This window comes from Amborella trichopoda, chromosome 7 (assembly GCF_054954075.1).
Source record: "Amborella trichopoda isolate Santa Cruz 75 chromosome 7, AtrichopodaSantaCruz75HAP2 v2.0, whole genome shotgun sequence".
Taxonomy (NCBI): domain Eukaryota; kingdom Viridiplantae; phylum Streptophyta; class Magnoliopsida; order Amborellales; family Amborellaceae; genus Amborella; species Amborella trichopoda.
Window position 1 is genome coordinate 15,300,619 of NC_142342.1, and position 12,409 is coordinate 15,313,027.

The following is a 12,409-nucleotide window of genomic DNA, read 5'->3' on the forward strand; positions in this document are numbered from 1 at the left end:
TCACTTACATTCATAGGATAATTTCAACAACTATTAAATAAAAATTCCATCTTCGCTATCATGACGTATGTAATGCTTAAAGATTGCATTCAACTAACAAAAAATGTATTCTACACTAGAATGGCAATGGATATACATCGGATAGTATCAGTTTGAAAAGGTAGAACTAGAATGAGAAATCCTTATGCAAGTGACATGCACATGCATGCTTGCACATGTGCATGCATACATGAGAGAGAGAGACAGAGAGAGAGAGAGAAAGAGAGGCCAGCCATTGGATATCTAATCAATGAGCGAATGAGAGAGAGATGCAACGCATTGGATTTCCAATCAGTGTTATGGTTAGGGGCACGATAATGAAGACCAATTATATGGCTCAAAATGTGACATATCCGAAACAAAATATATGACTCAATGACAAAATATAACTTCTTTAGCTACACTTGCACAACTCCCACTGCTCTAACTAACAAATAAGACTCCATCTTTGCAATTTTGAGGAATTTGACACTTGAATATTGACTACAATAAACGGACAATGAGATTTTCGTAGAGTTCTACCTGATGACAGAACTGATTACCTTTAGAAGAAAAAGTATTTCTTTACAGAGTGATAGTGAAGTTCAATACAACACTTGCAAATGACCATTACACCACAACAGAGCATATGTAGCATATGGTAGACAGCTAGGGGATCCACCATCTGCTCCCAACCACAGACAGCAGAGATTAACTATATCCACATAAATGTCCATCATTAAGAATTAGTCTTACCTTCCAATTGTTTAGAACTGACTGTAGACACTCCCATCTGTGAACAGGCTTTTTGCAAGGTAACATGGTTCTACTTTCTTCTAAACAAACAGTATCACCGATGTAGAATGAATTTCGGAGGGAAGAAAATAAAAGACGAAGCTAACAAGACTAACTTCAATGGCTCTACAACATTTACAAGAATTCAAGGAAACAATGTTTCTAAAAAATAACTCAAATCTCTATTTTAAATTCTCTTCATAGATCCCAATTGATAATAAAAGACCTTACTAGAACCCGAAAAATCCTAGCTCTAATTGAAAAAAGGAGCTAATTAAAACAAATATTGCAATGATATTTTTATCCATAATAAAAAAAAATAGTCCAGAAGCACTCTAATACATTTCTAAACAACTCCTAAAATCCCAAAAATATAAAGAAATAACCCTAAAATCCTTAAAAAAAACTTAAAAACCTTAAAAACAAATCCCAAAGTCAAAATTGAAATACGCATCCTTTGAATTAAATAAAAATTAAAAATTAGAATAATTTTGCCCTGTATCAGACTTCCCAAGTTGGAGAAAACTCGTCCTTGAGTTTCGCAGTGTGCTAAGATAAGTTCAGTATCAAAACCACATTCTTTTTTGTTGGCTCAAAGACTATTTGTAATAAGAAGAATCTTCAAGAAATGGATCCCGACATATATATATTGAAGAATTGATATAAATTTATTAAATCCAGCTATCTTTGATCTCACGGTCTAACCAAGGTGAGGACCTTAAACTTTCCATTAACCCATCCCAAGCCCGGGTAAAAGAGGTGGGTTGCATTAGGTAGGCAGCCAATGTAAAACTTTTCCACATCTTTTCATGAATCCTAAACCTATGAATGGAAGAACAAGATTCATGTGGCCGACCCCAGATAATTGGGATAAGGCTTAAGTGATGATGACAATGGCTACCTTTGAACTCACATTGAAAATCATGTAAGGAAACTTCAAACTCTTTCTAGCCTTTAGAAGCTTTCTCGAAAGCCACTTTGTTACTCTATGCAGGAGCACCATCACGGTTTTTTGGATGTTATCTCTAATTCCTAACAAGGCCAAGTTGGGGGAGACACCCATGTATCACTTTGTTGCCAAACTTAAGAGGCTAAGGGCTGACCTTCATTTATGGAACAAGGATGTGTTTGGCTATGTTGGGGAATCCATTGCAATAGTCAACAGCAACTATCATCTTTGCATGATAGCTTACACATGAATCCTTCCAATAAGACATTCATGTCTGAGGAAAAAGAGTGTACTCAGAAATTGCAAACTCTTCTGGGTTATGAAGAAAGATTCTGGAGGCAAAAATCATGTCAAAATAGGTTAAAAGAGGGAGACTCCAATACGAAATATTTTCATCTATCGACTGTGGTGAGAAGGAGGAATGACAGAATTATCTCTTTGAAAGATCAGCATGAGAATTTTTTGTCTACTGAGACTGACATTGAAAATCCTAAGATTGGCTATTTCAAAGATTTATTGGCTCAAGAGAGCAATATTGACCTACATATGGTTGATCAGTTCTCGCCGCCATTTCATCTCAATTATTCTCAAAAGGACAAATTAGTGGACGCAGTAAATATGGAGAAGTTCAAAGCAGGCATTTGGGATATGAAAAATGAAAGTGCCCCGGGTCCAGATGGGTTTCCAATGGAATTCTACAAGTTTGGATGGAAAGTCATTAAAAAGGATCTTTTTCTCGCCCGTAAAGATTTCTTCACTAAATGTAAGCTTCTCAAGCAAATCAAATCCACTTTTATATGTTTGATTCCTACAGTGGATGCACCTAGGGTGATGAAAGACTTTTGACCTTTAGGGTTGTGTAATGTCTTGTACAAAATCATCAGCAAAATAATTTCTAATCGGCTACGAGTTGTTCTTGTTGTTTTTATCGACCCTAGGCAGGCTGCATTTTGAAAGGTAGGCCTTAACTTATTACATATAATATTCTTATGGAAAATGAACTCATGTCTCTTTGCCATAAGAATTCAGCTAGGCCTAAAATGTGTCTGCAAATCGATTTGAGCAAGGCCTATGATAGGGTTTCTTGGGATTTTATTGTGGGTAGAATGCATGTTTTGTGTTTTCTTGAGTTATTTGTTTTATGGGTTCGCTTATGTATTTCCAATACTTCCTTCTCTGTTTTGAGGAATGGCTCACCCAAGGGTTATTTTAAAGGGAAGAGAGGTTTGCGGGAAGGGGATCGTATATCTCCTTACCTATTCTTGTTGGTGGATTTCTTTAGTAGGCAGCTTGATTGTGCTACGTTGCAAGGCATTGTTCCAGGGCATTTCCTTCAGGGTGTGACTATGGGGTCTTTCATCTTTTTTATGCTGATGACATGCTTATTTTTTTGAGGCATACATTTCATCTGCCACTGCTATACGTGAACTTATTTCTAAGTTTGAAAGGATTACTGGTCAGATTTTTAATTCATTTAAAAGCAAGGTTTTTTTCTTTGGTGCACCGCGGGAAGGACGTGCGAGAATTTTGAGGGGGTTAAAGTTTGGTGAAGGAGTCCTTCCCGTCCGCTATTTGGGCCTACCATTATTTCGTGGATATCTGAGGCACAGTTATTGCCATAGTCTGGTGGGTAAGGTATTCGATAAGATTGGGTCATGGTAGCCTTTATGTCTCTCATATGCAGGTTGACTTCAGTTGCTTAACTCTGTACTCGTAGCATCAGCGGTTTTCTGGCTGTTATCTTTCATTCTCCCGAAGAAAACATGTAATATGATAGAGACATTACAGAGGAACTTCTTATGGGCCGGTGAAGCAGAGAAAAAAGGTGTTCATCTTATAAAATGGAGAACAGTGTGTCTAACTCGAGCTGAAGGAGGTCTCAGGGTAAGGGAAATGGCGGATTTCAATATCGCAAGAATGATGAAGTTGGCATGGAGGATTGTGGAAAATCCATCCTCGTTGTTGGCACGATTCTTCAAACATCGATATTTTAGAAATTTCTCTATATGGGAGGCTGAAGGAAGAAGATGATGTTCTCATGCATGGAAGGGGATTTTACTTGGCTTATTGCACTTGAAAGGCAATTACAGTGAAATATTGGTAATGGTCAGATGGTGAATTTCTGGGTGAATCCATGATTAGCAGGTCAGTCACTTTTAGATTTGCATGATAATGACATTCAGGAGGATTTGGGGGCTGCTACAGGGAGGAAGGTTTAAGACTTTATTGGCGGTGCACCTTAGTCTTGGGTTTCGTCACCTCCCACATTTGATTTTTTGAAAAATATATGGAGGTTGGTGGAGAATTATACTCTTCCTCTACGGCCCATAAAGGATTCACTAGTATGGATTTACTCTGCTAATAGCCTATTTTCTATTAAAGGGGCATGGGATTTTATCAGGCATCAAGGTTCATCACAGCCTATTTTTTGTGCACTCTGGTCTTCTAAATGCCACCCACGGGCGAAATGGTTCTCATGGTTGGCCTTGCATAATCAATTGCCCTCCTCATTTTTATTGCAACAGTGGGGTATACAGCTGAACTCTTTATGTCCCTTTTGTAGAAACCATGATAACAGCCTTTTCCATCTATTATTCCAATGTGCTTTTGCGCAGGGTTTATGGAGATCATTAGCTTGGAGATGTGGAAATGGTTTGTCCTCAGTACTTTTGTCTCTGATTTACTGAGGTGGTGGTTATTTTTCAGGTTTAAATCACATGGACTTCGTAATATTTGGTCTTCCATCTTTTTTACTGCGCAACCGAAAGATACTCAAGACCCACCAAGAGAGAGCTTATTGTAAAACGAATTACGTTACATGTTCAGGCACAAGCAGAAGTTAAAATGATCTTTCCATTTATCAGAAAAGGCCTTAATTAGTAATCTTCAGATAACTTGGTATCAACAGAGGTCAGAATACCTTATTCCGGTGGCGTGGTCATTTCCTGAGGCTCAAAATTACAAGCTTAATATTGATGGTGCTTTCTTGAGAAATCCAAGTTTAGCAGGTGGTGGTGGAGTCATCAGGAATAGAGAGGGTGGTTTTATTGCTACGTTTGCAAAGCATTTTGGTATTGCTTCTAATAACCATGCAGAATTCTTGGCACTTGAAGAAGGAGTTCAGTTGGCTCATCAAAAGAATTGCTTTCTAATACAGATAGAAAGTGATTCGGCCATGCTTGTGAATGTCACTCAAAATCAATGCCGTGCTCCATGGAGGCTAAAGACGATAGCAGATAATTATTGTACCAGACCTTCTTCTCATCGATAGTCCATTGCACATGTTTTTCGGGGGGTAAACATAGTTGTAGATGCCCTCGCTATGAGAGCATCTGCTAGCCCTGGTGCTACTGTGTGGCACCATAGACCACTAGATTTTCTTTTCTTTCTTTTATTACAAGATCTGACGCAATTGCCCTACTATACGATTGTACGTTAATTGTTTTTCTCTGCTCTTTTATTAATGGAAAAACGAGTAGGGGGCTGTCTCCCCCACTGACTTACCCAAAAAAAAGCACTCACTTATCAATGAATATCTCACAAAATACAAAATGTTTTGACTTGAAATCTTGACTCGATAAACTAGACTCAAAAGTTTTTTGAGTGTTCGAAATTTATCTGAAATTCGATATCCCATTGTTAAGAACCAGCTCAAGTAAGTTCCATGTTTTCTACTACCCTGTAAAACAGTACCACAGACAATAGATTTACAGTGAGAACTGGCACAGTGGGCCATTGGATAATCCAGATCTTTCTAGGCGTAAGCGCACCCAAAAGGAAGTTCAAGGCAGAGTCTAACTGAACCTAAGGTCAACACTCCCTCTTTATCCAGTGGTTAACCGACTTATGGTGAACAGTTCCTGGAGCAAACCCCAAAATAAAACCCTCCTTGCCCTAAGTTCCTTACTCATATAATTTTTTTTTGGGTAAGTCAGTGGGGTAGAAGGCCCCCTACCCGTTTTCCATTAATCAAAGAGCAAAGAAAAATAAAAAAAACGTACAACCCTATAGTATGGCAATTGCGCCAGATCATATAATAAAAGAGAGAAAAGAAAATCTGGTGGTCACTGGCGCCACACAATAGCACCGGGGCTAGCAGACGCCCACTTAGCGAGAACATCAGCAACCATGTTTGCCTCCCAAAAAACATGTGTAATAGACCATCAATGAGAAGAAAGTTTGGTGCAGCAATTATCTGCAATGGTCATTAGCCGCCATGGAGCACTGCATCGATTCTGAATGAGATTCACATGCAAGGTCGAATCACTTTCTATCTGTATTGGAAAGCAATTGATGAACCTTGATGCGTAAGTAAATCCCATGCCCCTTTAATAGAAAATAAGCCATCAAAAGAGTGAATCCAGACCAGTGAATCCCTTTTGGGCTGTAGAGGAAGAGTACAATTCTCAACCTCCCTCCATATATTTCTCAAAAACTCAAATGTGGGATGTGGCAGAACCCAAGACTGGGGTGAACCTCTGATAAAGTCTGAAACCCTCCCTGCAGTGGCCGCCAAATCCTCTTGGATGTCATTATCATGCAAATCTAAAAGTAACTTACCTGCTAACCATGGATCCACCCAGAAATCCACCATCTGACCATCACCAATATTCCACTGTACATTTCCTTGCAAGTGAAATAAGCCAAGTAAAATCCCCTTTCATGCATTAGAACATCTTCTTCTTCCTTCAGCCTCCCATATAGAGGAATTTCTAAAATATCAATGTTTGAAGAACCGTGCTTACAACGAGGACGGATTTTCCAAAATCCTCCATGCAAACTTCACCATTCCTACGATATTGAAATCTGCCATTTCCCTTACCCCGAGACCTCCTTCAGCCATAGTGAGACACACTGCTTTCCATTTTATAAGATGAACACCTTTTTTCTCTGCTTCACCGGCCCATAAGAAGTTCCTTTGTAGTTTCTCTATCATATTACATGTTGAGAATGAAAGATATCAACTAGAAAACCGTTGATGCTCCGAGTACAGGCTTAAGGAACTGAAGTCGACCAGCATATAAGAGGCATAAAAGCCGCCATGACCCAATCTTAGCGAACACCTTACCCACCAGACAATGGCAATAATTGTGCCTCAGATGTCCACGAAATAATGGTAGGCCCAATAGCGGACTGGAAGGACTCCTTCAACAAACTTTAACTCCCACAGAATTCTCCCATGTCCTCCCTGTGGAGCACCAAAGAAAAAAACCTTACTTTTAGATGAATTCAAAATCTGACCATTACTCCTTTCAAACATAGAAATAAGTTCACACATAGCAGTGGCAGAAGAAATGGATGCCTCAGAAAATAAGCATGTCATCAGCATAAAAAAGATTAGAAACCCCATAGTCACACCCTGAAAAAAAAGCCCCGGGAACCATGCCTTGCCACATAGCACAATCAAGCTGCCTACTAAATAAATCCATGACCAGCAAAAAAAGACAAGAAGATAGAGGATCCCCTTGCCTCAAACCTCTCTTCCCTATAAAATATCCCATGGGTGAGCCATTCCTCAAAACAAAGAAGGAAGAAGTGGATATACACAAATGAACCAAGAAACAAATAACTCAGGAAGACCCAAAGCATGCATCCTACCCACAATAAAATCCCAGGAAACCCTATCATAGGCACTGCTCAAATCGATTTGCAGACACATTTTAAGCCGAGCGGAATTCCTATGGCAAAGAGATATAAGTTTATTTTCCATAAGAATATTATCAGTAATAAGCGTACCTTTCACAAATGCAGCCTGCTTAGGGTCGATAAAATCATCAAGAACAACTCGTAGCCGATTGCTGATGATTTTGTGCAAGACATTACACAACCCTATAGGTCAAAAGTCTTTCATCCCCCTAGGTGCATCCACTTTAGGAATCAAACATATACAAGTGGAATTGATTTGCTTGAGAAGCTTATCTTTAGTAAAGATATCTTTAAGGGCCAGAAAAAGATCCTTTTTAATGACTTCCCATCCAAACTTGTAGAATTCCACTGAAAACCCATCAGGACCTGGGGCACTTTTATTTTTCATATTCCAAATGCATTCTTTGATCTCCATATTTACTGTGTCCACTAATTTGTCCTTCTGAGAAGAATTGAGATGAAATGGCGGCAAGAAGAATTGTTCAACCATGTGCAGGTCAATATTGCTCTCTTGAGCCAATAGGTCTTCGAAATAGCCAATCATATTATTTTCAATGTCAACCTCAGCAAACAAAAAATTCCCATGCTGATCTTTCGAAGAGATAACTCTATTTGTTCTGCTTCTCACCACAGCCAATAGATGAAAATATTCGGTGTTGGAGTCCTCCTCTTTTAACCAGTTTTGACGCGATTTTTGCCTTTAGAATCTTTCTTCATGGCCTAAAAGAGTTTACAATTTTTGAGTACTCTTTTTCCTCAGACATGAATGTTTCAATGGAAGGATCCATGCGTAAGCTATCATGCAAAGATGATAGTTGATGTCGAACTATTGCAATGGATTCCCCAACATAGCCATACACATCCTTGTTCCATAACCAAAGGTCGGCCCTAAGCCTCTTAAGTTTAGCAACAAAGCGATACATGGGTGTCCCCCCCACTTGGCCTTGCCAGGAATTAAAGATAAGTTCTAAAAAACCGTGATGCTGCTCCCACATAGAGAAATACTTAAAAAGTTTGGGCCCAACCGAACCCAAATAAAAAATAGAGACGAGTAAGGGACAGCGATCTGAGGTGCCTTTAGGGAGTAACTGGATTTTGAATTCCGGGAAGGCCAAAACCCAATCAATAGTTGCTAATGCCCGGTCCAACCTTCTTCTAATGCATCTTCTGCTACACTGGTTATTAGACCAAGAGAACCAACCTATGACTACACCAAGATTAGCAACAGCACAATCGGACATTACTTGAGCAAAACCACCTAAATCTGGTGGTAAAGAACTGCTCCCCCCACTTTTTTGAGGAATCCAATAGAGTATTAAAATCTCTTAATACCAGCCAGGGAAGAATAATAGTTGCTCCTAAAGCCCTCATATGGTCCCAAAGCATGGCCCTTTGGGACACATAATTAAATGCATAAACTCCTGAAACAACTGAGATGTTTCCATTACAGATACGAGTAGCCTCCACAGTTATCATCTCAACATTTACATTAATCATTTTGATTGAGTAAATTAAAGGAATCCATAGGACTAAAATTTTGGATCTACCCTCGATCTCATTAGCAATAAAGTTATTATAAAATCCCAACTTCTTAAACCAAATACGGCTCAACTCCACAGGAAGCTTAGTTTCCAATAAGAAAAGAAGACCAAGATTATGTTGTTCTTTTAAAACCCCAATATCCGATATTCTGCCCCGGCCCTGAAGACCCCTAACATTCCAAGCTGCAATTGACCTAAATAAAATTAGAGAGGTTTGGTCGTTTGGTAAGGGAAACCTTACCTTCAAAAGTTGTTGGAGCACGTTGAGCCATATAAGGTAACCCCTTCTTGTCACCAGTAGCTACTAGAGTTAATCCTTTCGTATCACCTAAAGCTGATAAAGAATGCCCCTTCTTGTTGCCAGTTGGTGCCAAAGAGGCTTTTAATTGCAATCTAGTTCGAGCTTGACAAAGCTTCTCACTATTCGCATGATCCTGCAATCGCTTACTAGAACCTCCCACCTTATCAACTTCCTTTTCCAGAGATTTGCTAAGACTTACTTCGACTTGCTGCTTGGTATTGTGACCACCAACAATATTCCCCATGCCATCCTCTAGCGTGTCCCTTGTGACTCAGTCACACCCTCGCCATTACCATAGATTTTCGGATCCTCCTTAAACAAGGGATCCAAACTGGCCTCAACATCTTACTCCTCATCTTTCTCTATGGCGACAGTGACATTAACCTGCATGCGACTGTGCTCACATTCCTTCTGATCATGGCCATGGACTAAGGAATGCATAACTGTAGGTGTAACAGCTGCTTTATCAGACACCATAGTCGTAATGATATCAAATGTGTGGTCATAGAATGGGCAGCATTGTTTACATCAACCTGGTTGTCCATAGTTAACAACAAAGCTTCAAGGTTCAGAACTGCATTCTGTCGCAAGAGCGAGGATTCGCCATCCTCAACTGCAGACGAAACACTCCCACTCACAGGCGGCAGATCCTCGATAGCACCAGACACACCAATATTATCGACATTAGTCATAACTGTAACCTCATACTCCTGAGGCACATCAGAATCACCCATAGGAATACAAGTGTCAACTGTATTTTTCTCATAAGAGCTAATTGCCTTCTCAATAAGATACACATCGTTATCCTCTTGGATATTGGCTAGAATTTCAAAAGCATTAGAAATGATATCCTTCAGGTCCACTTTGTTATTAGTGTGAGAACCAACAAGGTGGTCGATAATCAGCACATTATTCTCCTCTGGCATATTGGGAAGGGTTAGAAAACCATTAGTGCTTTCCTTCACCCTCCTTTTATATACTAATTACTGCCTCCCTTTGACTACCTTCCAACCCTCTTCCCCTAAGGGTAACTTAACCGAAGTACCACCATTAGGAACAATTGTTGCACTAGCCTTGATGGGAGCCTTTGCACTTAAATTTGCTCGACATAATTCAGGCTTATGGACCACCCTCCGACATTTAGACCAGATCGAGGGTATGAACTCATAGACTATCACTTGCCTATAATCCTTCCCATACATGTCCAGCCAAACTTCAGTCGAGCATATCGTATCTAGATCCAATGCAACACACACTCTTGGCTCAGCCCTTGATCTCAATTTTGTCGATTTGTCCATGAAGATGGGCTTTCCCACACTGGAGGCAATACAAAACAGAATTTCTGGTTCTCAATACATCATTGGCAACCTTGGCAATTTGATCCAAACTGGCACAGTTTGGCGAGTATGCCTAGAGGGGTTTGAACTAATGGATTCCATTCTTGAAACACCAAGCATTTTTTGTTGATAAACCATGGCCCCCCCGTACGGGCAACCTCCATCTCCTTCCTAGAACAGAATCAAAAAATCAAGAAGCCCCCATCAACAGAGAATACTTCAACATCACACTCAAGCCTCAATAATTTCTTCAACATCTCTTTCATATAATTCCAATCGAATCGGCGGCCCAAGAAGTACCCTAATAAGCAGTTTTCTCACCTACTTCGATATGAATCCATCAAATTATTTTCAATTTTGACAAATATTTTACCATTAATAATTTCAGTAGGTAAAGTATCCATCTCCTCAAAGTAAAACACTCCGTTTTGAACACCCTTGGCACAAAATAACAGGTCTAAGGACCTACGTGAGTCTCAACAGCTGTTAGCTAAGCTTCCATTCTTGTTCTTTGAAACCTAGGATGGAAACTGCTCCCTTACGACACCTTCACTATGAGAACCCGAAGTAGATCCTAGGTCGTTCTTACTAGCAAAAAAATTTCCAAGGAGTAACATCCATCTCCTTGCCTTTGCCAAAACCAGCAATAGGTTGACTTCCTATGTTGCCATCTATGGTATGCTTCGAACCAACTACCAAGGGTGGAAAGGCCTCCCTTACAGGACTCCTGATGACCCCATCAAGATCAACAGCAATAGATCTCGGGCCAGGGCCCATACGAAGATTTTCAATCATTGTCTCTAAGTTCATGATACTTTGAGTGGTACCATCAAGACCAGAATTTATGGACCTAGGAATATCCCCACAGGGAGAAAGACCTGGCTGATCAGCATGCTCACCCACAACCATAGGTGCATGCAACCCATAACCATCACGAATAACATAACTGAGACCTTGACCGTACTCAGCATCATTGGCAACCCCACCAGAATCAATAACAAGATCAATATCATTGCAAGGAGCAGAACTTCGAACACCCAAAACTTTCCCAATGTGGGCTGCTTCACGACTATCTTCGGTGGAACTAGAAACACAACCCAAAAGATTGTGACCCATAACTTTAGCTTGCACATTACCATGGCTAGCAAGGAAGCCATCCTTTTTTGATAAAACAATACCAGCAGGAACTACACCGAAGCAAGAACTAGAATGCATAGAAGAAGCATTCTGTAAATCAATGCAAAAAGAGATATTGTCGTAAACAGGTATCAGAGAATAACCAGAAATGAAGTCACCACCATAGGCAGATACCACATGAAAGGCAGCACCATTATCCTCCATATTATTATCCTTTGTAGGCATCTTCGCATAACCAGACCCAGAGACCACACGATAGGCAGCTCCAAAATCTACCTTTGAAACTAGATCACCAAAAACACCCTTAATACCAGTTCCATCCCGAGGTGCAGGGTCAAGGATCATAGCCTTTTCGTCCTTTCTGCAATCTCTAGATCTCATGAAACGAGATCCACTATCATCCGCGTGCACAAGAGTATGATCAGATCTGTTAGATCTAGATTTATCTCTGCCATGAATATTGTGACCAGAAATCAATGGATCATAACCATATCCATCCCCATCAAGATGATCGCCACCATTAAAAGAGTATCTTATCTTATCAATATTATCCACAAGTAAAATAGCATGAGCAGCTCTTTTAGACCCAGATCCATCTCCACCAATGATGATATCAATATCATCCGCATGTAAAGAGCCTAATCAGATTCAAGATGATCACCACCAATAAAAGAGGATCGTCGAT

The 12,409-nt window shown here is 39.9% G+C and overlaps 1 protein-coding gene across 22 annotated transcripts in view; it reads right to left on the bottom strand.

Moving 5' to 3' along the window:
- Positions 1-342: 342 nt before the first annotated feature.
- LOC18426045 (ABC transporter I family member 11, chloroplastic) overlaps positions 343-12,409 on the bottom strand; it is a 47,053-nt gene continuing 34,986 nt past the window's right edge. For 18 of the 22 annotated variants that reach the window (XR_016059667.1, XR_016059658.1, XR_016059652.1 and 15 more), the window contains one exon: positions 343-854. Coding sequence is in view for 16 of the 22 variants with exons in the window: in XM_088872561.1 (XP_088728687.1) it covers positions 730-854 (125 nt within the window). In the remaining 6 variants the exon portion in view is untranslated. Of the gene's footprint in view, positions 855-6,123; positions 6,951-12,409 lie in introns of those variants that run through there. The other 4 variants (XR_016059653.1, XR_016059646.1, XM_088872550.1 and 1 more) reach the window with 2 other exon arrangements.